This window comes from Sphaerodactylus townsendi, linkage group LG03 (genome assembly GCF_021028975.2).
Source record: "Sphaerodactylus townsendi isolate TG3544 linkage group LG03, MPM_Stown_v2.3, whole genome shotgun sequence".
In the NCBI taxonomy this organism is placed as follows: domain Eukaryota; kingdom Metazoa; phylum Chordata; class Lepidosauria; order Squamata; family Sphaerodactylidae; genus Sphaerodactylus; species Sphaerodactylus townsendi.
The window spans coordinates 177,955,064-177,978,401 of record NC_059427.1 but is presented as its reverse complement, the minus strand read 5'-3'; the positions used below and the strand labels follow the sequence as shown (position 1 = coordinate 177,978,401).

Here is a 23,338-nt window from a genome sequence, read left to right as displayed (position 1 = left end):
GGGAAAAGACAAGAGCACAAAGAAAAATGGAAAGCAGCAGGAAAAGAGGGAAACCCAACACGAGATGGCAGAACTCTAAAGAAATAGAACTACCACTACTGTTGCACTCTGGCTATAACTAATATAACTATAACAAATAGATTCAGGGTCATCCGTATTAATTCAAGTAAGTATCATGGCATGATGGGATATGTCAGCTCAGATTGAGAGAAAAGTACCCATATGAAGCCAATATAATTATATCTACAACCTGTGAGGCTGATGAAGCCTTCGAAAAACGCGGATTAGGCGCAATGCGTTTTCCTCCTTGTGTTTAAAAGTGTTTAAAAGAATTTGGACTTCTGTCTGTGCACAATTTTGGACTTCTCATTGAATACATACAGGATGCTGTATGCTTAAGGATGCTGAATTGATGGGAGAGTATGAACTAAATACTTACCTGAATTAATACGGATGACCCCGAATTTATTTGTTATTTATTTATTTATTTATTCGTTCCACTTTTATACCGCCCTCCCCCAAGGGGCTCAGGGCGGTTTACAACATAATATAAACAAGCGGATAAACAAAATAAAATATTAAAATTCATCAGTTAAAATGCAGCGTTCTAAATTCATAATCAATTAAAAACAGATGGCGTTCGACCATTAACTCCTCAACTCCTCTGAGAGGGGAACAGCGGATCTCAGTTGTTAATGGGCACCTATCAGCAGCCGGCCTCCCCAAAAGCCCGGCGGAATAACTCAGTCTTGCAGGCCCTGCGGAACTCGTTTAGGTCCCGCAGGGCCCAGACAGCTGGTGGGAGAGCATTCCACCAGGCAGGGGCCAGGGCCGTAAAAGCCCTGGTCCTAGTGGAGGCCAGCCGCATCATAGAGGGGGCGGGGATCTCCAGTAAATTGGCCTCTGCCAAGCGCAGAGACTGACGTGGGACATATGGGGCCAGACGGTCCCTGAGGTACGAGGGTCCCAGACCGCGTAAGGCCTTAAAGGTTAACACCAATATAATTGTTATATTTTATTGTTATAAATTGTTATAATTGTTAAAAATAAGTTGAACTTACCGATTGGATGTAGTCGACAAGAAATGATTGTATTTACAACCAATGAAATATATATATATATATAAAATATGAACAATGATATAAACTCATGTATATAGATATACGTATTTGAAATATTAGTTATAGCCAGAGTGCAACAGTAGTGGTAGTTCTATTATTATTAATATTGACTGTTGCACCCCCTTTTCTTATATAGAACTCTAAAGAAAGCCACAACTTGCAAGATCTGAGCTAGGCTGTTAAAAATATGGTGTTTTGTAGGTCATTAATTGATAGGGTTTCCATAATTTGGAAGCGACTTGATGACATTTACCACACACAAAACATTTCATCGGGCATTTAACATTTAACAACATTTTTAAATGAAGGAAAAAAGCAAATTTGCGAGTGGCAAATCTGAACACGCTATGAAGTCAGCCTTTTTAGGCAGGATACCCGCAGGTTGACCGTTCGTACCTGACATCTACGGCCATCAAAACGGTGAACCTGCTTTTTGTCTCGCTTGTTCAGTTGTGTTATCACAGCTGCCTCATACATTATACTTTGTGCAGCATCTGCCTCTGGACATCTTGCACATCGTTTTGTGTAATTTGGGTTGGCCTCCATAAAAAGCTATTACACAGTTTTGTTTCTTTTTCTGGATGTTATGGGTAAAATAAATACCCAACTGCAAGAAAATAGTAGAATTGCATTTTTTTAAAAATAACCATCTGCTGCCCCCTGCTGGAAAGTCTGTTTGGCAAAACATAATGGAGCTTACATGATTTTGGGGGGAGAGAATCGGCACCCGCGGAATCTTCTTCTTCTTCTTCCAATCCCTCTTGCTCTTGCTTTCCACAAGCCAAGGGATGTTTTGATTCCTGGCAGAGGTGAGCATATATGCCTCTTTTATGGGAGGGAGCAAGTGGCAACAGGCCCTCTCTCTTTCTCTCCCATCTTCACTGCGGCAGGCTACAAAATAAGACCAGAAGACAGGGGAATCTACACTGGGTATCTGGGTAGAAGGATGCTTTTCTGCCAGCCTCACCCCTGGAGGGGGGAAGCTGGTCTGAGACAAGAGGGTGAGAAATCTTCTCTTCCCCCCCCCCCCTCAATCCCTGCAAAAGGAAAGTAGCCAATCTCCGAAAAGAAGGGGATGCAGCACGCCCGAGCAGGAGAGTGCAAAGACTGCAGAGGAGGACGGATGCTGAGCGGCCCTCTGGCCAACTCTGCCAGCTCCCAGCAGAGGAGAACCAGGCAATTGTGGCTTCTGGAGCGAGGGAATGCTGACATTTCCCAGTGGAGAATTATAGCCAGGATCTGCAAAGAGAGAAGAACAGCCGGGAGGGCGGGAGGGAGGGCGTAGCTGGGCTTTGGAGCAAGGGGAACCTTGCAAAAAAACCCAAAAACCCTGCTCTTTCTCCAGACAGTTTCTGTCAATAAAGAAGTGTTGCTCTTCCCTTTGGAGTGCAGCGGTTCCCCCGGACGAGAAGGGGGCCATGCTGGCAGCCCGAGAAGCAGCTGCCCTCTACCAGACCGATTTTGTGCGGAATGCCCGGGCGGTGGGTGCTCTGTGGGCCGGCTGCACCCTCTGCTTTGGCATCTTGGAGGTGGTGGTGCTGATCCAGCCGGCGTGGGTGCAGACCGGACCTCTCACTTACCAGCTGCCCCCTTCCGGGATCCTCTCTGACCCCAGCGTCAGCGCCGTGGGCTCCTTTGGCCTCTACCAAGTCTGCGTGGAGCGGGACAGTGCCCTGCAGTGTGAGGGTTCCCTGGTCACCCTGACGCCCATCCCGTCCTTCAAGGCAGCGTCCGTCTTCGTCCTGATGGCCTTGGTGCTGGTGATGGGCAGCGTGGCTTCCTTGGGCCTCTTTTGGGCCTGCAGCCCAGGAACGGTCTACAAGGTGTGTGCCTGGCAGCAACTTTCTGCAGGTGAGAGGAAATAATTTGGGGGGGGGGGATTGGCAGGTACCATATCGGTGCAGATGAAAGGGGCCAGGGACGGGCCTTCTTCTAAAAGAGGGGGTGCTAAATTTCCAGTGGAGAAGCCGCCAGGGTTCCAAGCCCGTGGGTAACAGGAGTACCCAAACGAATCCATCGGGTTGCTTGCTAGTATATTAAATGCTAGTTCGTCACCTCTTGTCATATTCTTGGGTGACCAAGAAAGACCTTCCAAGATGGAGCTGTGTAGAAAGGCAGGGGGATACAAACAGAGCACTGCAAGGGACCCCAACTGTAAAGGTCACAATGCAGGAAATTAAGCGCTGCCTCCCCCACACAGCTACTTCAGTGCCCTGTCCTGCTCTATGCCTCCAGGAAAGCAAAAAAAACCCCACAAGAGCTGAGCACTGGCCATCCCTTCCTGCCTTCCCTCTCATAATCTGCCTCAATTTATAGTGAGTCACAGAATCAGCATTGCTATCAGATTCTTAAAAGCTGGGAGCAGTGGCGGAGCTACAAGGGGACAGGGGTGCGCCGTGCACCAGGCGTACGACTGGGGGCCATGGAAAATCCCCCCAGGCCCCTCCCCCTTCCCCCATGGTGCCCCCATGGTGCCCCCCAGCACCCCATTGCGGCGCTCCCCCACTCCCCTTCCCACACTTACCTTAGTTCCTTTCCTTTTCCTAGAACTTTTTCAGGCTGAAAACGGCCAAAGGAACTACAGTTCCCAGGAGACCTTGGGGCTCACAGCGTGAACAGGAGCAACCTATGCCTGCGGCCCATGTAAGGGGCTTACTTTTGAGCCAGAGTGGGGTAGTGATTAAGAGTAGCTGGACTCTAATCTGGAGAACTGGGCTTGGTTCCCCACTCTTCCACATGAGCAGCAGACTCTTTCTCTGGTGAACTGGATTTGTTTCCCCGCTCCTTCACATGAAGCCTCCTGGGTGACCTTGGGCCAGTCACAGTTCTCTCAGAACTCTCTCAGCCCCACCTACTTTACAAGGTGTCTGTTGTGGGGAGGGGAAGGGGACGCAGTTTGTAAGCAATCTTGAGTCTCCTTCTTCTAAATAAATGTGTGTCATTGTCTCCTGTGGGGGAAAGTGAAATGCCCTTTTAGAGATTGTCGCAGAGACATCACACAAGTTGTAGTCATGATAAAGGAACCCGTTTTCCTGTTTATCTGTTCACATGTGTTCTGTGCAGGTGGCCATTGAAGCCCACGGAAACAATCTGGGTGGTTGTTGTACCTTCGCACGGAGACTCTTCTCTCTTTTTTAATTTCCTGCAACACATGCGTAGCTGCACAGTCATGCAGAGATAAACCCCTGCAGCCATGCAGATTGTCTCACAATATGATCAGCCGCACCTGCATAGCTATGCAGATGCAATCCACACAAAAAATTTTTTAAAGGAAAAGGGGCCTGGGCAACGGCAGGCAGCTTCTCCCTCACCGTGGAGGGCACAGTGCGGGGGAGGGAAATAGAAGAAAAAGAGCTTGGGTTTATACCCCACCTTTCTTTCCTGTAAGGAGACTCAAAGTGGCTGACAAGCTCCTTTCCCTTCCTCTCCCCACAACAGACTCCTTGTGATGTAGGTGGGGCTGGGAGCGTTCAGAGAGAACTGAGACTGGCCCAAGGTCAACCAGCAGGAACGTAGGAGTGCAAAACCACATCTGGTTCACCAGATAAGCCTCTGCCACTCAGGTGGAGCGGTGGGGAATCAAACCCAGTTCTCTATATTAGAATCCACCTGCTCTTAACCACTACACAGCAGTGGGAGCAGCAGTGGCGTAGTGGTTAAGAGCAGGTGTACTCTAATCTGGAGAAACCGGGTTTGATTCCCAGCTCTGCCGCCTGAGCTGTGGAGGCTTATCTGGGGAATTCAGATTAGCCTGTGCACTCCCACACACGCCAGCTGGGTGACCTTGGGCTAGTCACAGTTCTTCGGAGCTCTCTCAGCCCCACCCACCTCACAGGGTGTTTGTGGTGAGGAGGGAAGGGAAAGGAGATTGCCAGCCCCTTTGAGGCTCCTTGCCGGAGAGAAAGGGGGGATATAAATCCAAACTCTTCTACACCACGCTAGCTCCTCCTGCCTGGCCGTTCGGGTGGGAGCGGCTCCAGCCCAGGATTTTTCAAAAGGATTGCGAGTTTAGCAATTAAAAAGCAACAGCCTGGGTTGGGGAAAATAAAATGGGGCAGGTTCATTTGGGGGGTGAGACCTGTGCAAAGTCCTCCCCCGCCCCAAATGTGGGTTATATAAATTCCTGCCCCCGTTATATTTGCCCTGTGCAGAATCAGCCTGTTCATCCTATGCCTGATGATCAGGAGTTTGACCTTTATGGACTGGGATCCCGTATGGCAGGGGTAGGGAACCTGCGGCTCCAGAGCCGCATGCGGCTCTTCTGCCCTTGCACTGAAGCTCCACGAGCCGAGCCGCCGGCCCCATCCTTGCCCGCCCTGCAGGCAGCAGGGCAGGCGCACCAACTGCCCATGGCTGGCTGCAATAGCTGCGCCAAGCAGCTTCTCTTCTCTCGCCCTTCCCATTGGAGCTGGGGCGGGTGGCTTTCCTGGGCGGTCGGCAAGGCCGTAGCCAGCTGAGCTTCTTCATCTCTGTTCTCTCTCGCCCTGCAGGCAGCAGGGCAGGCGCACCAACTTCCTGCAGCTGGCTGGGCTGCACCGCGGGCTTCCCCTCTCGTCCACCCCGTTTGAGCGGGGCGGGCGCTTTCCCGGCGGCCGGTGAGGCCGAGCTGCTGGCCCCATCCTTGCCCGCCCTGCAGGGAGCAGGGCGGACGAATCCATGCGCTTCTCAGAATGAGCGGAGTAACAGGTAAAAAAAACCCCAATATATACAGTATTGTCTTTATTTTAAATGTCAAAAATTATTTGCGGCTCCAAGTGTTTCTTTTCCCCTGGAAAACGTGTCCAAATGGCTCTTTGAGTGTTAAAGGTTCCCTACCCCTGCCGTATGGGTTGCACGTATCCTTCCACCCTCCACTGAGGCATCCTTGCCATAAATTAGACATACCCACCCCACCCCAAACACACATTTCGTCCCCATCTTCTAAAATGACAGGCATTTTGCTAGCGCCGAATAAGTCTTGGTGTTTTGCATCGTCCTTCTGCATGTTTCAATTGCTTCACATCCATGCACTTGGCAATCTACACGCCAGCCATGCGTGGGAGGCTATGGTGATTTCCTCACTGGCAATTAATCCTGGGACAGTCACCCAAAATACCCAGGTTCCCTCGAGATCTCCTCACAGCCAAACTGTGGAACACCGATCAGTCCTGTTTCTGGCGCTCCTCCACCCCCCACCCCCTTTATCACGGGATTTTCCTGGACCTGCTTGTATATGCACCTTTTTGAAAAAACACTCCAATGGGAGCTAATAGAAAATGGGGGCTACACATTTGAGGGTCCATAACTTTGGCCCCCATGAACCAAACTTCACCAAACCTGGATGGTATCATCAGCAGAGTCTCCTACTGATACCACCCAGATTTTGTGAAGTTTGGTCCAGGGGGTCCAAAGCTATGGACTCCCAAAGGGGGTGCCCCCATCCCCCATTATTTCCAATGGGAGCTAATAGGAGATGGGGGCTACACCTTTGAGGGTCCATAACTTTGGCCCCCATGAACCAAACTTCACCAGACCTGGGTGGTATCATCAGGAGGGTCTCCTAAAGATACTCTGAAATGTTGGTGGTGCTTGATTAACAATTGCACCCCTGACAGCAGGCACACACACCCTCCAGGGCAGGCCTGGATGTCTTCACTAGAAACACGCTGTAGTGAGGATGTTGGAACCTGGATGAAAAGGTGCCGATTCTTTTGAAACTTGGTTGTATCTAGATTAAATTTTCTGTGGGAATTTGGCCTTTATCTCAGATGGAGGGCAAATGCTTGAAGTTGCTGGTAGCTGTTCTGTTTCACTCACTCTTTTTAGGATGAATTACCCAGAACCCATTGCACCTCTGCAGAGGGCCCTGTGAGATACAGCTGTGAGGGTGCAGTAGGCAGACTTTGGGCAGCAAAGCTTATTGATTTATTCATTCCTACAATTTTTATACTGCTGTCCCACCTTCCACCCCCGCTTCCAACTGCACAGGTTCGGAGCTACGTACGCTTTTAAACAATCGTACAAAATAACAAACCACGCTCAATTGTGGCACCTCAGAGAATAAAATCCACTGAGAAATGAGATGGTCCAGTTTAACTTATATGATATTCAGCATCAAAAAAGAGAGAGGAGGAGGGGTTAAGAAAGAAGAGAGCCCAGCTGGGGATGGACAAAAACCATCGCTGTCCTCACCCATAGGCCTGGCAGAATAGTTTTACCGGCCCTGCAGAACTGTGAAAGACGCCCCCTCCCCCAGGATCCTGGTCTCATGGGACAGAGTATCCCACCAGGCTAGGACCAGAGTTTCTGCAGGTAAAGGCTCCAGCCTGTGGTTGAGTCCATGCAATGGATAACATTTCCGGGTGGGGACTACTTGCAGGGGAAATGATTCTTGCAGAGTGGATCGTGCTCTTTGGGGGTGGATAGGTACTGGGAGAGGCTGCCTCCTGGGTGCAGGTGAAGGGACTCACACCCGGGCCTCTGGAGTGGCCTTCTGTGCACTCAAGTCTGTTTGAGCTTTCTTGAGCTCTGTTTTGTCCCCTGCTACCCCCCCTCCTCCTGATCTCGGGGTATACTTGGGGTCCCTGCATGGATATAGAAGTTAGAAGTAGGGACATGCCAACCTGGGTTGTGGAACATTCCAAGCTTACAGGGCGGAGCAGGGGGAAGGGGCTCAGCAGAGATGCAATGCCATAGAGCAGTGGTGGCGAACCTATGGCACGGGTGCCAGAGGTGGCACTCAGAGCCCTCTCTGTGGGCACGCGCAAACAGAGTGCTCCCCACACATATCTAGGCTGGCCTGGGCCGCTGGGCTCGATTATTAGCATTAAACCTAAGACCTAGTTTTGGGGAAGCAGTGTAGGTAACCCTGTTAAGTGATGTTAAACCCCACTGATTTTCATGCAAAGAACTAAAGCACGATCCTTTACTTGGGAGTAAGCTCGGTTGCTGGCAATGGAGCTTGCTTCTGAGTAAACCCTCCTAGGGTCATGATTCACCCGCTCAAAGAGTTGCATGGTTGCTTCAAAACAAAGCCACCGACTACCACCAAGCTTACTCCCAAGTAATGCATGCCTCGGAGCCAAACGTTTTTTCTAAACTAAACCTCAGTATTCAGGTTAAATTGACATGTTGGCACTTTGCCATAATTAAGTAGGTTTGGGGTTGCAATTTGGGCACTCGGTCTCAAAAAGGTTCGCCATCACTGCCATAGAGTTCACCCTCTAATTACCATTTTCTCCAGGGGAACTAATCTCGGTAGCTTGGGACTCCATTGTAATCCCCAGGAGATAGCCAGGCCTCACCTGGACGCTGACAACCCTTACTTGGAAACTTCGTGACAAAAGTGTCCCCCCTGCTGAACCTTAGCTGGGCCTGGTCTCTGCTTGGGGTTGCCAGGGCTGTAGAGGGTATAAAGGGCATGACATTGGTTGTAGTACCAGAGCAATTCTGGTTTTAAAAAATGCAATTGACATAGGTAACTCTAGGATTCCTAGAGATATATATGTCATAGAGTCTCTGGTCATTCCTAGAACTACCCCATATCACTTCTGGTAAAAAAGAAACACACACCTGTGACATATCACTTTCCCCCCTCCCACTACTGCAGAGCGTTGGTGGCAAAGAGGCAAAGAATCTTCTCCCTCCAGGGGTGGAATGGAGGGGGGGGGGGGTTTCTATCTCTGCATGCCGGAGAATGAAGTGGTAAACACTTGAGATACCCTGTTTCCCCGAATATAAGACATCCCCTGAAAATAAGACGTAGTAGAGATTTTGCTGAAGTGCGAAATATAAGGCATCCCCCGAAAGTAAGACGTAGCGAAGTTTTTGTTTGGAAGCATGCCCGTCGAACAGAACACAGAAAAATAAGACATCCCCTGAAAATAAGACATAGTGCATCATTGGGAGGAAAAATTAATAAAAGACGCAGCAGTGGCGTAGGAGGTTAAGAGCTCGTGTATCTAATCTGGAGGAACCGGGTTTGATTCCCAGCTCTGTCCGGGCCTGGAGCTGTGGGAGGCTGCATATCAAATGGGGAATTCTAGGATTAGCCTCAGTGCACTCCCACACCACTTGCCAGGCCTGGGTGACCTTGGCTAGTCACATGCTTCTCGGAGCCTCCCTCTCAGCTCCCACCTGCATTCCCCACTTCTACAGGTGTTAGTGCGGTTGTGAGGGGGGGAAGGGCAAGGAGATTGTAAGCCCCTTTGAGTCTCCTACAGGAGAGAAAGGGAGGATATAAATCCAAACTCTTCTTCTTCTTATATTAGGGGAAACACGGTAGCACAATGAGCTGAGCCATCTCACAGCACATATGGGGAGGGTCACGTTTTTAAGGTTGGGTCCCCCATGCAAAATCTTCCCGCAATTGAAAAACTGCACCAGCGTTCCAGGCTAGCCCTCTGCTTGGTGTAGCTGTTTTCTCGTCACGGTACGTTATTCACGTTCGGGAGTTTTGAAAAATGTGATCCTTCCTTTGCAGTCTTTCGTGGAACAATCTGTTCTAGTACGGCAACACGCCACCGCCTCCATTACCGCTGACATTGCTGCATCCCGACGTCATCATAGAGTTTTGGCTGAGTGCCAGAGTGCCTCCAGGGGACTGAAGGACATCACTGGCAAGGACCTTGGCCCCACCAGGCCCAGCCCCGTCAGGCTGTTCAGGACTGCCGCCACTCTCTTCCTCCAGGATGGCAGACTCCTGAAGGAGCAGCCAGACCGGGAGCCTGTCGCAGGCCCACTGGGCGCCCCTCGGCTGGGGGGGGGGGGGGTAGGTGGCAGGCTCCCGGCCCGGCTGCTTTTGCGGGTGGGGCGGGGCAGCAACCCTGTGAAATGACATTATATGAACAACACTGAGGAATGTCCTCAGGCAATTCTCTTTGATTGTAATGAAGGTTGTGGCCTCTGCAAATCAGCAGTTAAGTGCAGCCACTCAGGTTTCCTTCTCAGTAACCAAAATGTCTTGGACCTGGCTGAGTTGTAGAGCAGGGACTCCCAACCTCCAGGGGAACTAATCTCGGTAGCTTGGGACTCCATTGTAATTCCCAGGAGATAGCCAGGCCTCACCTGGCCCTGAAATTCAAATGTACTTGACACTGCGTCTCACTTAGAACAAAATCAGAGCCTGCCCAAATCAGTGAAACCGTGTGACCACCTTTTGGGGAAGGGCTGGGAACAGAAAGAAAATTCTGCCCCAATGATGCATTTGGAATGTACGTTGTTCTAGAGCAGAGGTCCCCAAACTCCGGCCGGGGGGCCAAATGTGGTCCCCTGAAGGCATTTATCCGGCCCGCCAGGCTTGGCGGCGATGGCTCCATTCATGTGCAGTGGGGGCTCGAGGGAGAGGAGGAACCGGCCCCAATGGCCGTTGATTGCAGTTACATGATGGCACCCCCAAATCTCCATGAATTTCCTGACCCAGAGTTGGAAACCTTACATGTGGCAACGCTTGCTGCCGCCCTTCCCTCCTGGCTACTCCATGTGTTGCTCCTCAGGCTCTTCTGTTCCACTTCTCACTCCTGATTGGCAAGCACTCAGCCAGGCTGGCTAATCACTGGGCTTGGCTGCTAGGGAGGAAAGAACCCAGGAAGATACCTGATCCTGGGTTAGATGGAATGCTTCATTGGGAAAGTTCTGCTCTTTTTTTTTTACAGGGGAAGGTATTCCACAGCCTCCCCAACAATATTTGGAGCCCACCCTGTACTTGACATACTTTGGTCACTGTTCTAAAAATAGACCATGATAGAAAGGCTGAAAGGTGAAATCAAACATTTTACAATCATTTGTGCATAGGAATTTGTTCATAGTTTTTTTTAGTCCGGCCCTCCAACAGTCTGAGGGACAGTGAACTGGCCCCCTGTTTAAAAAGTTTGGGGACCCCTGTTCTAGAGGGAATCAAGAATCGGAACAGTCAGAGGTGGCTGAGGGCTAGGGTGGCCAACTCCGGGTCAGGACATTCCCGGAGATTTTCAAAATATAATTTAATTTATTCCAGTTTTATTAGCTTGAGGATGGGTGGGATTTGGGGACCTCAGCCAGGTATAATGCGTTGGAGTCCAAAGCATCCCTTTTCTCCAAGGGAAACGTTCTCAGTAGTCCCAGCTGGAACCCGACAGGAAGGGAATCTATGTAGAGTTCACATGAAATCCAGCTGTGGTCTTTTTTCTCCATGTGTCTGTCTCCCAGCTACATGTCAGGCCCTGGGCTGCCTGGTTTTTCCTGATGGCTGGGGAGCGCCCGAGGTGAGGGGTCTTTGTGGTCCACGGGCTAGGAGCTATGCCCTGGGCACCTGCACAATCCACTGGGCCTTCACCCTCGCCCTGCTAGGCATCGCAGATGCTCTGGTGCTGGCTACTCTCGCTTTCGTGCTGGGGAACCGGCAGGATGCTTTGCTGCCCGCAGGCTACGCACCACCCCCAGAAGGGAGAGGTAAGGAATTGAGCACTAGTCCCCTCCCCTCTTTCCTTGGCAATGACCGGGCATTAAGGGATGCTGGAGCCAGTATCAGCTGCTTTAGGAGAAGCAGGTCCAGCAGCAGTATTACCTGTTGCCTAGCAACAGCCAATGGGAGACAGAGATGGAATGCAGTGGAGGAGGTTGGTAATTACAGAAGACAAGAATAAAGAGGGAAAATGTCTTCCACAAAATCAAATTGGGTGTAATTAATTCTGCTAAAATATAACATATGGGCTCCCTCTGCTCCAGTGGTTGGGATTCACAATCCCAGTTTCTAATGTAAAAGGTTGTTTTTACAAAAGCAGAAATGGTAAGGGAAGCATTTCTCCCACTCTTCAGTGTTCTCTGCATTAAGACATAAAATTCCATTCAGAAGTAGCTGTGCCAGAAAAGCACCGTGACTTCTCTATTCTGTAGTTATTTTTGATGGGGGGCGGGGGTTGCCAACAAGTCACAGTCAGCTTATGACAGCCCATACAGTTTTCAAAGCAGGAGCTATTAGGAGGTGGTTTGCCATTGCCTGCCTCTGCATTAGAACCCTTGTATTCCTCAGAGGTCTCCCATTCAAATACCAACCAGGGCTGAGAATATGTGGTTGGCCCAGGGTCACCTAGCAAGCTTCCATGGCACAAGTGGGGATTTGAACCTGAGTTTTCTAGGTCCTGATCTGTCACCTTGCCCGCTACATCACACTATCTATTCCGGTGGTGGCGAACCTTTTGCACTCCAGATGTTATGGACTACAATTCCCATCAGCCCCTTCCAGCATGGCCAATTGGTCTATAACATCTGGAGTGCAAAAGGTTCGCCACCATGGATCTATTCTGTACAATACCTGCCTGTATTTGCTTATTGTACACAATTTCTGCTAGTCACAGGGTGAGGAGACGTGCATGCAGAAAGTTACAACCAGTGCCTAAAGGTGGCAGGACTGAGTGCATGCCAGGGCTCGTGCCAGTCATGGGGCCCACATTTCAAGGGGGAAATTCCGCCATCTTCTTTTTCACACAGAGCTAACCAGAGGCAAGGTGTACTGTTGCTGACCTTGCCCAAGCCAGTCAAGTTAAGTCTTAGGACTTGTAAGGCCTGGTCAGTCTCCAAGTTAACATGCAGAATAATGCACTTTCAAACTGCTTTCAGTGCTCTTTGAAGCTGTGCGGAATAGCAAAATCCACTTGCAAACAGTTGTGAACGTGGTTTGAAAATGCACTCTTTTGCGTGTGCGGAAGGGGCCTTGGATAGTGATGCAAAGTTTCCATGCTCTGCTCTTGCTGATCCTGTGCTACCTGGCCTCTGTCATTTTTGGCCAGTTATGGGTCCCAGTTCAGCAAACCTATTCAGAGATAGGTGCAGTGGTGAGATTCAGCCGGTTCGCACCACTTCAGCAGAACCGGTTGTTAAAATGGTGCTTGTAAACAACCAGTTGTTAAATTATTTGAATCCTACCACCGGAACCGGTTGTTCAATTATTTGAATCCCACCACTGGATGGGTGCCCCAAAACTATCCATGCAGAGCTATTCATTTTACTCCCTTTCGGCCGCACCTTTCCTCCCCAAGGGCAACTTGAAATGGCTTACATCACTCTCCATTTTATCCTTACAACCATCCTGAGGGGCTGAGAGTATGTGACAGGCCCGAGACCACCCAGCAAGCATCCAAGGCACGAGTGGGGATTCAAACACAAGTCTCTCAGACTCTAACCACTATACCACACTGGCTTCCTGTGGTATAGTGGTGATATGAAGCATTCTGCAGAGGCCGTCCTGTTTAGCTCCCCACCCCACCCCTTCTAAGATTCCATGAATATTCGTTCATGTACCTGCATGCCTTCACACAGCCAGCGTGGCGTAGTGGTTAAGAGCGGCAGACTCTTATCTGGGGAACTGGATATGTTTCCCTGCTCCTACACATGAAGCCTGCTGGTGACCTTGGGCAAATCAAAGCTCTTTCAGAACTCTCTCAGCCCCACTTTCCCCACAATGTGCTTGTTTTGTACATGAGTAGACAGGAGGCTATTCTCAGCAGCTTTGAAATTCCTTACAGTAGATGGTGGGTTTGTTTGTAACTCAAAGGAACATTCAGACTGGAGTTCATGGAGTCCAAAATGGCATCGTCCCAACAAGTTCATACTTGACTCCGTGTCTCGTGTCAACCAGGTCTTAGGCTGCTGAATGAGGGGGTACAACAGACTGCACCCCCTAGAACTGCTGAGGGTGGATTCTGATTTGGAACACGTTTTTGCATTACAAAAACAAAAACACAACTCCCCGACAATAGAAAGCCAGTGCCGCAAGAGGAAATTTTCTGCCCCCTTTTCTTTGCGGTGCTAATATTCTATTTTTAACATGGGGAGTGAATGTGAATCCAGCTGTAAATCGATGCAGTGCAGTCTGCTCTATCAGTTCAGGGGTGGTGGAACGGTATATATCCCAATCGGGTCAGATCTTGGAAACTTTGTGGTCCAGTACTTGGAAAGGAAAACTGCAGAGACACCGCAGTGGCAAAACACTTCACCTTCTCAATCTCTCGATAGCCGTGAACGCTCCTTGCTGGGATCGCAGGAAGACTGTGACTTGACCTCACTTTACATATTTACGGCCCTGGCCCCTGCCTGGTGGAATCAGCTCCCAAGTGAGATCCGGGCCCAGCACAATCTAAATGGTTGCCGCAGGGCCTGTAAGACGGAGCTTTTCCGCCAGGCATTTCCATCTGGACAGCCGGCCTGACTTGATTACTACTCTCATTGGCCTTCCAAGGGCCAACGAGGGAGGGAGGGAAGTCGCCATCTGAGCTTGTTTTTATTGGGTTCATGTATCTGAACTGTTTTTTACGACTGTTTTATTCTTTGCTGCCCTGAGGCCTGTCGGGGAGGGCAGGATATAAATGGAAGTAAAAATAAAGGTTGGGCTGCAGGACTGGGTAGCGTCCACGTTATCAGCACAGGGAAACAGGCAGTCTGGCTCTCTGCTCTGCTGCAGATGTAGCCCAGCTCTAGAAAACCTTTCTTAGTATTTTCCTTTCCCCGCTGTGTGCATGCAGGTGTCACCTCATCCTTGACGCCAGATTGATTCCTTGCCCCCGCTGCTCTGCTCTTCCACTCTGGATCCTTCACAAGCGGTCACTCTCTCTGAAGAAACAGTAGCACGGTCTTCCTGGTCCTGACGATTGCAATAAAGACACTTTTTTGTTTTAGAATTTCTAAAATATTTTTTAACATACTTCAGAAATCTTCATCTTGTCCATCATCATAGCTCCTCCAAGACAGATCTTGATTATTCCCATTTAACAGATATGAAACTGAGTCAGGAGGGTGTGATGTTTGCAGGCTGTCAGCAGGTGAGGTGGAATTTGAACCCAGCTCTGCTACACCGATAGGTTAATGTTTTGTCCAACAAAATAGGTATTTGCCGCAAGAATACGCATGCCCATGTCCTTAAGGGTCTTTACAGTGGAGCCAATGGGTGGATATCAGACCCCACCCACTCTCCTTCAGAACCACCACTCCGATGTGCTGTGAGCATGTTCCCGTCCCAAGAGCCAACACTGATAAGCAAGAACACCAGAATGGGAAGGTGTAAAAGGATGACGCCAGTGAGGCCAAAGCTACGTTAAAATACCTGATGGGCTTTTAATAATTAACTCATCAACACCAAAACTCTGGCCGCAAGCACGATCGAACATGGAGACGAAACAAGCGTTGGGATTGCATATGTATTTGTGTGCATTAAACGAGGGTGAACACAAAGGCGAGGCTGCCAATCCGACAGAAACAGGCAAGGTGGGGCGGGGGGAGGAGCCTGCATGGGATGGGGGAGGAGAGAAGGGCACCATAAAGGGACTTTTTAAGTCAGGAGGAGGATTTGGCAGCTATGGGGTTGCTTGACCCACACTCCCCCCCGCCCGCCAAAAGGATGTTAGGAAACCGGAGAGGCTGAGGAGACTGAGCCAGATTGGGGGAGGGGGGGCGGTTAAAACGCACCCGCATTGAAAATGCATCTGCTTGTCTGAACTGGTGCTCTGTAAACAGGCACCATGAAGTAGAGTTTGGAGGAGGCTCCCAAACATACTAGACTGTCAGGACTGGGCACTCTAGCTCCAGGCTGCCTCCCTGGTATTTTGGGGTCAAGAGGCAGGAAAAAAACAGTAGGTGTCGCTCACAGTCTGTCAACATTCAGAGATTGGGTGGGGGGAGGCAGTGATGAGGTGGCACCCCCATATTCAGGCAGAAGCAAACCCTCGCTATTTGGAAAGATAGTGGAGCCTCTGAGCTCCCCCCGTCATCCCCTTCTTCCTCCCGACCCCTTCCCCTTCCGTCCGCTTGACCCGCTGCAACAGGGGCTGCTCTCCAGCCTCCGTGCCCAGCCGCTTGACCCGCAGAAGACTGGGTGGCTCGGGGAGGTCTTCTTCATCAAAGAGTGCACGCCGCAGGCGCCTGGGAGGAGCCGGCGGGCGCTGTTGGGGCAGGTTGGTGCCGGACAAGATCTTGCCAATCAGGTACCTGCAAAAGACAGTACAAAAAAAAAAGGGCACGGAAACTAGGAGCTTTGCCTGCCGACTAGTTCTTCCCGCTTTCAGCTTCCCAGAACCAATTTGCTGGAGCAGGGAATAGGTCCAGACTCCTCAATATGCCCCATGGCAAGAGATGCAAGTCAGAAGGTATGATATCTGACATTGTTCTGTGGCACATGCAAAAACCCCTCACTTCCTGCAACAGGAGTCAGAAGAACAGTGCCTGCACCTCTTCCGGCATCTAGGGATGGAGCAGTAGAGTTTGCCTGCAGGACTTCTTCTGCAGCAAAGTTCTTCACCCAGCTCTACTGTCTTGCAAAACAGTTTTTAAATTGGGCTCCATGGGAATCTCCACACTCAGAGCACTTTCGCACATGCAGAATAATGCACTTTCAATCCACTTCCAATGCACGTTGCAGCTGGATTTTACTGTGCAAAATAGCAAAATCCACTTGCAAACAATTGTGAAAGTGGATTGAAAGTGCATTATTCTGCATGTGCAAAAGAGCCCTCAGAGGCAATAAATCTCTGAGCACTATGACATAGCTGGCCCAGACTGGCTCAATCTTGCCAGAAACCAGAACCTAAGAAGGTTGGCCCTGGTTTGTAGTAATATGGGAGACTACCAAGGAAGTCCAGGGTTGCTACACAAAGCCAGGTAATGGTAAACAACCTCTGTCTCCTACAGGAGAGAAAGGGGGGATATAAATCCAAACTCTTCTTCCCTTCAAAACCCTATTGGGGCGGCAGTAAAGAAGCTATGACTTACTACCACCAAACTTCTGACTAGCAATGCTAGGAGCCAACATCAAAGGAAAGGCTATGTCACTATGCCTTCCAGAGTAACTGGTCGGACACTGTATAACACAAGATGATGAACTAGATCCATGGTGGCAAACCTTTGGCACTCCAGATGTTATGGACTACAATTCCCATCAGCCCCTGCCAGCATGGCCAATTGGCAGGGGCTGATGGGAATTGTAGTCCATAACATCTGGAGTGCCAAAGGTTCGCCACCCCTGAACTAGATGGACCATTGGTCTGAACCAATTTTTATGGTCACCCTCAGAAAAAATATACACTGAAGGCATTTGGAGTATTTTCCCATCCCAAACCACACCCCCCATGTATCTAGGGGTAAAAATATCCCACAAAGTATTTTGTTTGTTGTATTCTCAAAGAGTTTCAGGGCTGGACTCAACTGGTTGTTGTGGGCTTTCTGAGCTGTGTGGCCGTGGTCTGGTAGATCTTGTTCCTAACGTATCGCCCTACACACTCCTCTCTGTGATACACCTCTGAAGATGCCAGCCACAGATGAGGGCGAAACGTTAGGAACAAGATCTACCAGACCACGGCCACGCAGCCCAGAAAGCCCACCACAACCAGTATTTTGTTAGTTGATGCAATTTAGTTAAGGCAGGAATGTCATTTACTCAGCCTTCGCATACACCAGCGCAATCTGACGTTTCCTCTCTACCTTAGCATCTCAGGGTCCACCTCACCGGCTTCTTCTTTACCACCCGGCTCTTCTTGGGGTTTAAACCCCACTTCTGGGGTCCCATAGCGACTCAGGGATGCTCTTGGTGGGGAGGAGCCACCCACCAGACTGGTTTCATCGTAGTCAGGGTATAGCGCAGCTCCCTTGGCCTCATCCCACAGCCTAAGCAGGTTGGCTAGATAGACAGATTCCTGGTCCCGGCGATACCCATCCTGAAGCAGGCGCTGCAAAGCCAGGGCCAGGTGATCATCTGGCTGGAACTGGCTAATTAAAGGTGGCGGCGCAGGGCCTCTTCTAACGCTTTCGGGCCAAGCTGCTCATCCGCAGTTGGATACTAGTATAAGCCAAGGCTGCGCCCTAGGGCCTCGCAAGCCTCATCCCGCAGCTGTCCCCCAGGGGGCGACACGGCTCCCTCCAGTGCTGCCAGCCGGACCAGTTCGGGATAATACGCTTCATTGGCCAGCGCGGTCTCGATAGCCTCATAGGGCACTCCCTGAAGCTCACGCCGAACCCTTCGGGAACCAACAAATAAATTGTGGTTCAGCCCTCCATGGGAGCTTCCTGCAGTGGAGAAAGGCTGTAAGAAACAAGAGGATGGGAGTGGTGTCAATACAAACAGCAGGAATAAGTTTGGTCACATAAAGGGGGGGCACAGCCCCCCCATCCTTCCTGGCACCACGAATGTTGCAGTGGAGCCACTGAGTCAGTATAACAGGAAAAAAACCCTAGATCCTTGGATCTACCATCATTTTTGCAAAAATGTTAAAAGGATACAATCTGTCTACTTAACCCTTCTGCTGTCATCAATGGTATCTAAATGAGCTTCACTTTGGCTGGCCTGCACCCAAAAGAGCCCTTGTCCATTACCCCCGAAATAGTAGGCTGTATAACAGAGTACGTTTACTTTATATTTAAATAACCGGGCAGTAAACAGACTGCATGTTTTTCCTTGTGTCTCTTTGAATGTAAGGTCTACTCTAGAGGCTTAATTTTTAAAAATAAAAATGCATGTTGAACATTTCAGCAAGAGACCTGGCGTACCCCTGAGCTCCTCCCTCCCACTACAGAATAAGATCTGCCCTAGATTTTTCTCCTCAGCTTCAGTCTTGATTTTCCTTCTATTGGTAACAGAAGAGTGTCTGTCCGCAGCAGCGAGAAAAAGCAGATGTACGCTGGGAGGCCCTGGGCAGATATCCAAAGCAGATACAAAATTGGTTTGTAGGAACCAATCTGCCTCTGAAGCGCTAGATGTTATTGATTTAGAGTTGCAATATTACACGTGCGCACACAAGTCTTCCAATGAAACTCGGCCCTCATTTCTGACTTATTATTTCAATGCATCCCCATCAGAACTGACAATATGGCTGAGCTTCGTTACTTGTTATCCCTTTCTTCATTGGGTTTTCCACGTATTTTGGGGGATAAAATGAAGTCCTCGGGTGCTCTGACGCGAGGGCCAGTGATCAAACCTCTAGAGTGAAGCCAATCAGGAGGCAGCGGGCAATCTCAGCCGCCGCCAAGACTCAGGGGTGGAAACGGGCCCTTTGCAAACAGGGGAGGATTTTCAGGGGAGGAAGCCAGGCCAGCAGAGCCCAAGCTCAGCATCTCTGCAGCTTTATACAGAAGTGGGTGAGAATTGGGGGGGAGGGGGGGGAGTCTCTGCAGTCTCCCTGCAGGGTTAGTCACAGACTTCAGGAAGAAGGGGGAGAACAGTGGAGCCGTGATACGAGGGAGAGTTGTTGCTGCGGTCCAGCAGGGCCCTCTTGAGCCTGGCGGATTTATTTCTGTCCCGTTTCTCCCTTCCCCCCCCCCCCCGGCCCCATATCTGTTCCACTATATGCAAAAGGCGGCCTGCTTCTGGTTTCCGGTAGCTACAGGGCCATCCTTTACTTCAAACTTCTACCAAATTTCTACCCCCGATCAATGGACTTCAGGAATCACTCAAAGGTAGCAAGATATGTCTCACATAAAGGGTCAGGCCTTTCGGTCTTTGCCACCCTGCCCACGCCCATTCCATTTGAAGGCCCCTTTTGATAAAAGCAGACGTCATTCCGCTGTGCTTAAAGGCAATCGCATCTCCTCTTCCTACACCATCACGAAGCCTTCCTTTGCAGGGTTGACCTTATATTTAGCGCAGATAACTTCACTTGGCCCCCCAGACTTCACTTTCTCTATAACCCCACGTGCCCCTTTTGACATCTTCCATACACGCATGCTGGAGGTTCCTTATATTTACACACGTTCATGCTGTCATGTCGGGCGTGTGTTTTTGTTCTATGTACGCACCATGTAATTCAGTACAAGCAGGCACACAGCACCCTTGTAAGAAAGCTCTCCCACCCTCTGCAGCTATTCACAAGTATTCCCCCCCCCCCCCAAAAAAAAAAACCCCCCGTGATAGCTGCTAATTTTTTCAGCAGTTGGATATACAAAGTCATCTAGATACAATACTGTGAAAGCTTCCTGCTTGCCTCTCCTATCAAATCTGCGCACACACAAAACTCTTCTGGATAAGTGGGTGAAAAAACACATAAACCCATGACTAACTGCCTCATGATCTCTCACAACACGTGTGTTCGCACCCCATCAGATGGCCAGTTATCCGGGACTACTGAGGGCAATCTGTCATTCTTCACCTTCACAGCCTTACACAACACAGTGATTGATGGATCTCTTGGTTTTTCACACTGCCCTTCCACAGGAATACAAAATCCCCTTTCCAAAGTGTCCCTTGGGACGGATGTTGTGATAATCACATGAATCCAAAGAAAGATGGAAAGACCTCCTCACACAAACAAGGGCACAGGCCCCACCCCCCATCAGCCTCCTCCAGATCAAATAGACGCAACTCAGACCAAGGCTGGCTAGAAGAAGAAGACGAGGAAGAGTTTGGATTTATATCCCCCCTTTCTCTCCTGTAGGAGACTCAAAGGGGCTGACAATCTTCTTGCCCTTCCCCCCTCACAACAGACACCCTGTGAGGTGGGTGGGGCTGAGAGAGCTCCGAAGAACTGTGACTCGCCCAAGGTCACCCAGCTGGCATGTGTGGGAGGGCACAGGCTAATCTGAATTCCCCAGATCAGCCTCCACAGCTCAATGTAGAAGAGCAGGGAATCAGACCCGGTTCCTCCAGATTAAGGTGCACCTGCTCTCAACCACTGCGCCACTGTCGGGAAGAGCATCTATTGCAAAGAGGCATCAATAAAGGCGATTTTTAAAAAGGCAGAAAACTCTCTCAATTCTAAAGCACAGAATAACCCCAAATAAGTCGTGCCAGGCAGGCGCAATGAGGAAGGCAAGCCCAGATCCACCACTGGGGGGGGGGGCACGGGAGGGGAGGGACTCCTGCCCCAGAGGTGAGATACAGGCTCTGTGGGCCAGCCTGTCCGCCTATTCCCAAGCGGCTCCCTCCGCTGCCCACCTTGGCGGCTCCGAGGCCCGAGAGCAGCGCGAGCAGCAGCGCCGGGCCCATCGCTCCCTCGACGGCGTGCGGGAAGGACGCGGAGGCTGCCCGGGGGCGGCGGCGGCGGCAGCAAGCGAGCGACGGAGCCGAGCCGACTGCGGAGTCCGGAGGCGAGACTGGGGCGCAGCAGAGCCCGACGCCGCCGACGCCAGCTCCACCCCGGCCCCCTCGGCCCCGCCCCGGCACGCCTCTCCCGACGCCCGGCTGGAGCCCCGCAGGGTGGGAGAGGGAAGGGGCGCCCAGAGCGCATCTCGCCCACCCCACGTCAGTTAGTTGGGAGGAGGAGGAGGAGGAGAGCTGCTGCCTCTGGCCATGGGCGAAGCGCAGTCCTCCCGCTCCAGGCCGGTTCTTGGGGAAGCAGAAAAAGGTGCCTCTAGTTCTGGGCACAGGCGAAGAAGCGCCGTCTTTCCACGTTCCCAGCCCCTGGAATACTGCTGTTCAATAACAAGACTCTGTTGCATCCAGATGGTTTATTTATTATTTAAAAAAAGCATCGGGAATGAGCATTTAGACTTCTGTTAACAAAACTAAAACATGAGCAGCAGAGCGGCCTCCTTTATAAAGGTAAAGTTTCCCCTTCAGTCGAGTCTGACCCTGGGGTACCCCTGCAAGCAGTGATTTCATAGGCAAGACGTTTTTGTGGGGTAGTTTGCCATTGCTTTCCCTGACTATTCTTTACCCCTTAGCTTTGAACTAGGTACTCATTTACTGACCAAGAAATGGATGGATGGATGAGTTGACCATGAGCCAGCTGCCAGGATATCTGACCCCACAGGGGGCTCGAACTCCTGACAGTGTGAGTGGCAGTGCAAGCACTTAACCACTCCGCTGCACGGCTCCTCCACATCATGCCCTTGGGGTCAAACAAGGCCACCATGACCTACCTGTTCCCAATGGGCTGGCAGCCTGGCACACCACATGACCCAGAGACAAGGCAGCCTCCCCCACCCGGGGGTCAACACCAGCTACATCCCACAATACTGAGAGGGAGCGACAACCGCGGGTGTCTCAGGAGCTGGCAAAGCGTTGCTGGGGAAGCAACACTGCAAAGGGTGATGAGAAAGTTCAACCATAGGAATCAAGAGGGGGTGGGGGCAGAGGAGAGAGAAAGGGCAGGTGACATGGTGGGATCAAACCAGAAATGTGCTAACTGTGAAACCCAGTTGTGCTTTCAACAGACCAAGACCAAAAAAGGAATCGTTACCCTTGCGGCTGTCCTACACCACAGGGTTGTTGTTGCCGTTTTGAAAAGGGAAAAAAATAGCCTTCCTCGGGCTTCGAGCCGGCAAGGCCCAGACTCTCACCTGCTCTCGCTTGAGCGGCAGGTCGGCAAGCTTCCTGCCGCTCGGCCATTCATCCCACTCGGCCTTCCACACTTCCCAGGCAGAGGCGTAGCTGGGGAAAATGGAGCCCGGAGCAAAATCTGAGTTTTGCTGCCCCCCCCTCCCCGCCCTGTTGTTGTTGTTTTAGTGTTTTTTTCAGTTTTTGGCCTGCAGGGGGCGCAGGCTAGCAGCATCAGAATTTCTGGGTATCTTTAGGAGACTATCCTGATTATAGGTTTGGTGAAGTTTGGTTCATGGGGGCCAAAGTTATGGACCCTCAAAGGTGTAGCCCCCATCTCCTATTAGCTCCCATTGGAAATAATGGGGGATGGGGGCACCCCCTTTGGGAGTCCATAACTCAGATTAAAAGGAGCCCAGATTCTCCTTTTAAATCCACCTTAAAGGGAGGAATCTGGGGTCCCCAGTTTAAGTAACATTGAACGTGATGCTGTTTCCCCCAATTGGGGGGACTGGATACAACACCATAAAATGTTTTCATAGCAGTAATACACCATTTTGAAAGCTTTTTGAAAATGTTTTCCAAAAATTATTTCTGCTGTGTGGCATGGGCCATTGCTTCAGATTTGTGAGTTGGGGGATGTTCTATAATGTGATGGTGACTTTGAAATGACCTGGTGGAAAAAATCATTGTTTGGTCATAGTGGTGGAGGGTGGCCACCCATGGGGGGCGGGGGGCATCAAACTCAGGTTTTGCCCAGGGCTCCAGTTTGCCTAGGTATGCTTATGTTCAGAATATAATAACGTATTTTGTCCTTCCACCCAATATGCTTACATGCAAAAAAAATCTCCTTTGGGGAAAGCACATTGTGGTTGGTTTTCTAAACCTTGCTTTTCTCAAATGGAAGGTCTCAGCTCTGCTTTAGACCAGTCCTGTCTATCATATTGTCAAGGACTTAAGCTCTCCTAAAATCCTGGCTCTGTTCCAGGCTAACAAATGCAGGCCTACAAAATAAATAATACAGGAGCCA

The 23,338-nt window shown here is 50.5% G+C and overlaps 2 protein-coding genes across 2 annotated transcripts; one reads left to right on the top strand and one right to left on the bottom strand.

The window, feature by feature from the left end:
- Positions 1 to 1,433: 1,433 nt before the first annotated feature.
- LOC125429450 (LHFPL tetraspan subfamily member 5 protein-like) lies at positions 1,434 to 14,752 on the top strand. The gene is made up of 3 exons (XM_048490579.1): positions 1,434 to 2,972; positions 11,286 to 11,528; positions 14,597 to 14,752. Exons 1-3 carry the CDS (start codon positions 2,540 to 2,542, stop codon positions 14,623 to 14,625), a joined length of 705 nt encoding a protein of 234 aa, XP_048346536.1. The 5' UTR covers positions 1,434 to 2,539; the 3' UTR covers positions 14,626 to 14,752.
- A 409-nt stretch (positions 14,753 to 15,161) lies between these two features.
- LOC125428046 lies at positions 15,162 to 22,380 on the bottom strand. Its single transcript, XM_048487621.1, has 5 exons — positions 22,332 to 22,380; positions 21,912 to 22,007; positions 20,986 to 21,458; positions 17,544 to 18,141; positions 15,162 to 16,055 (listed from the first exon to the last, which is right to left on the bottom strand). Exons 1-4 carry the CDS (start codon positions 22,378 to 22,380, stop codon positions 17,899 to 17,901), a joined length of 861 nt encoding a protein of 286 aa, XP_048343578.1. The 3' UTR covers positions 15,162 to 16,055; positions 17,544 to 17,898.
- Between the last annotated feature and the right edge of the window lie 958 nt (positions 22,381 to 23,338).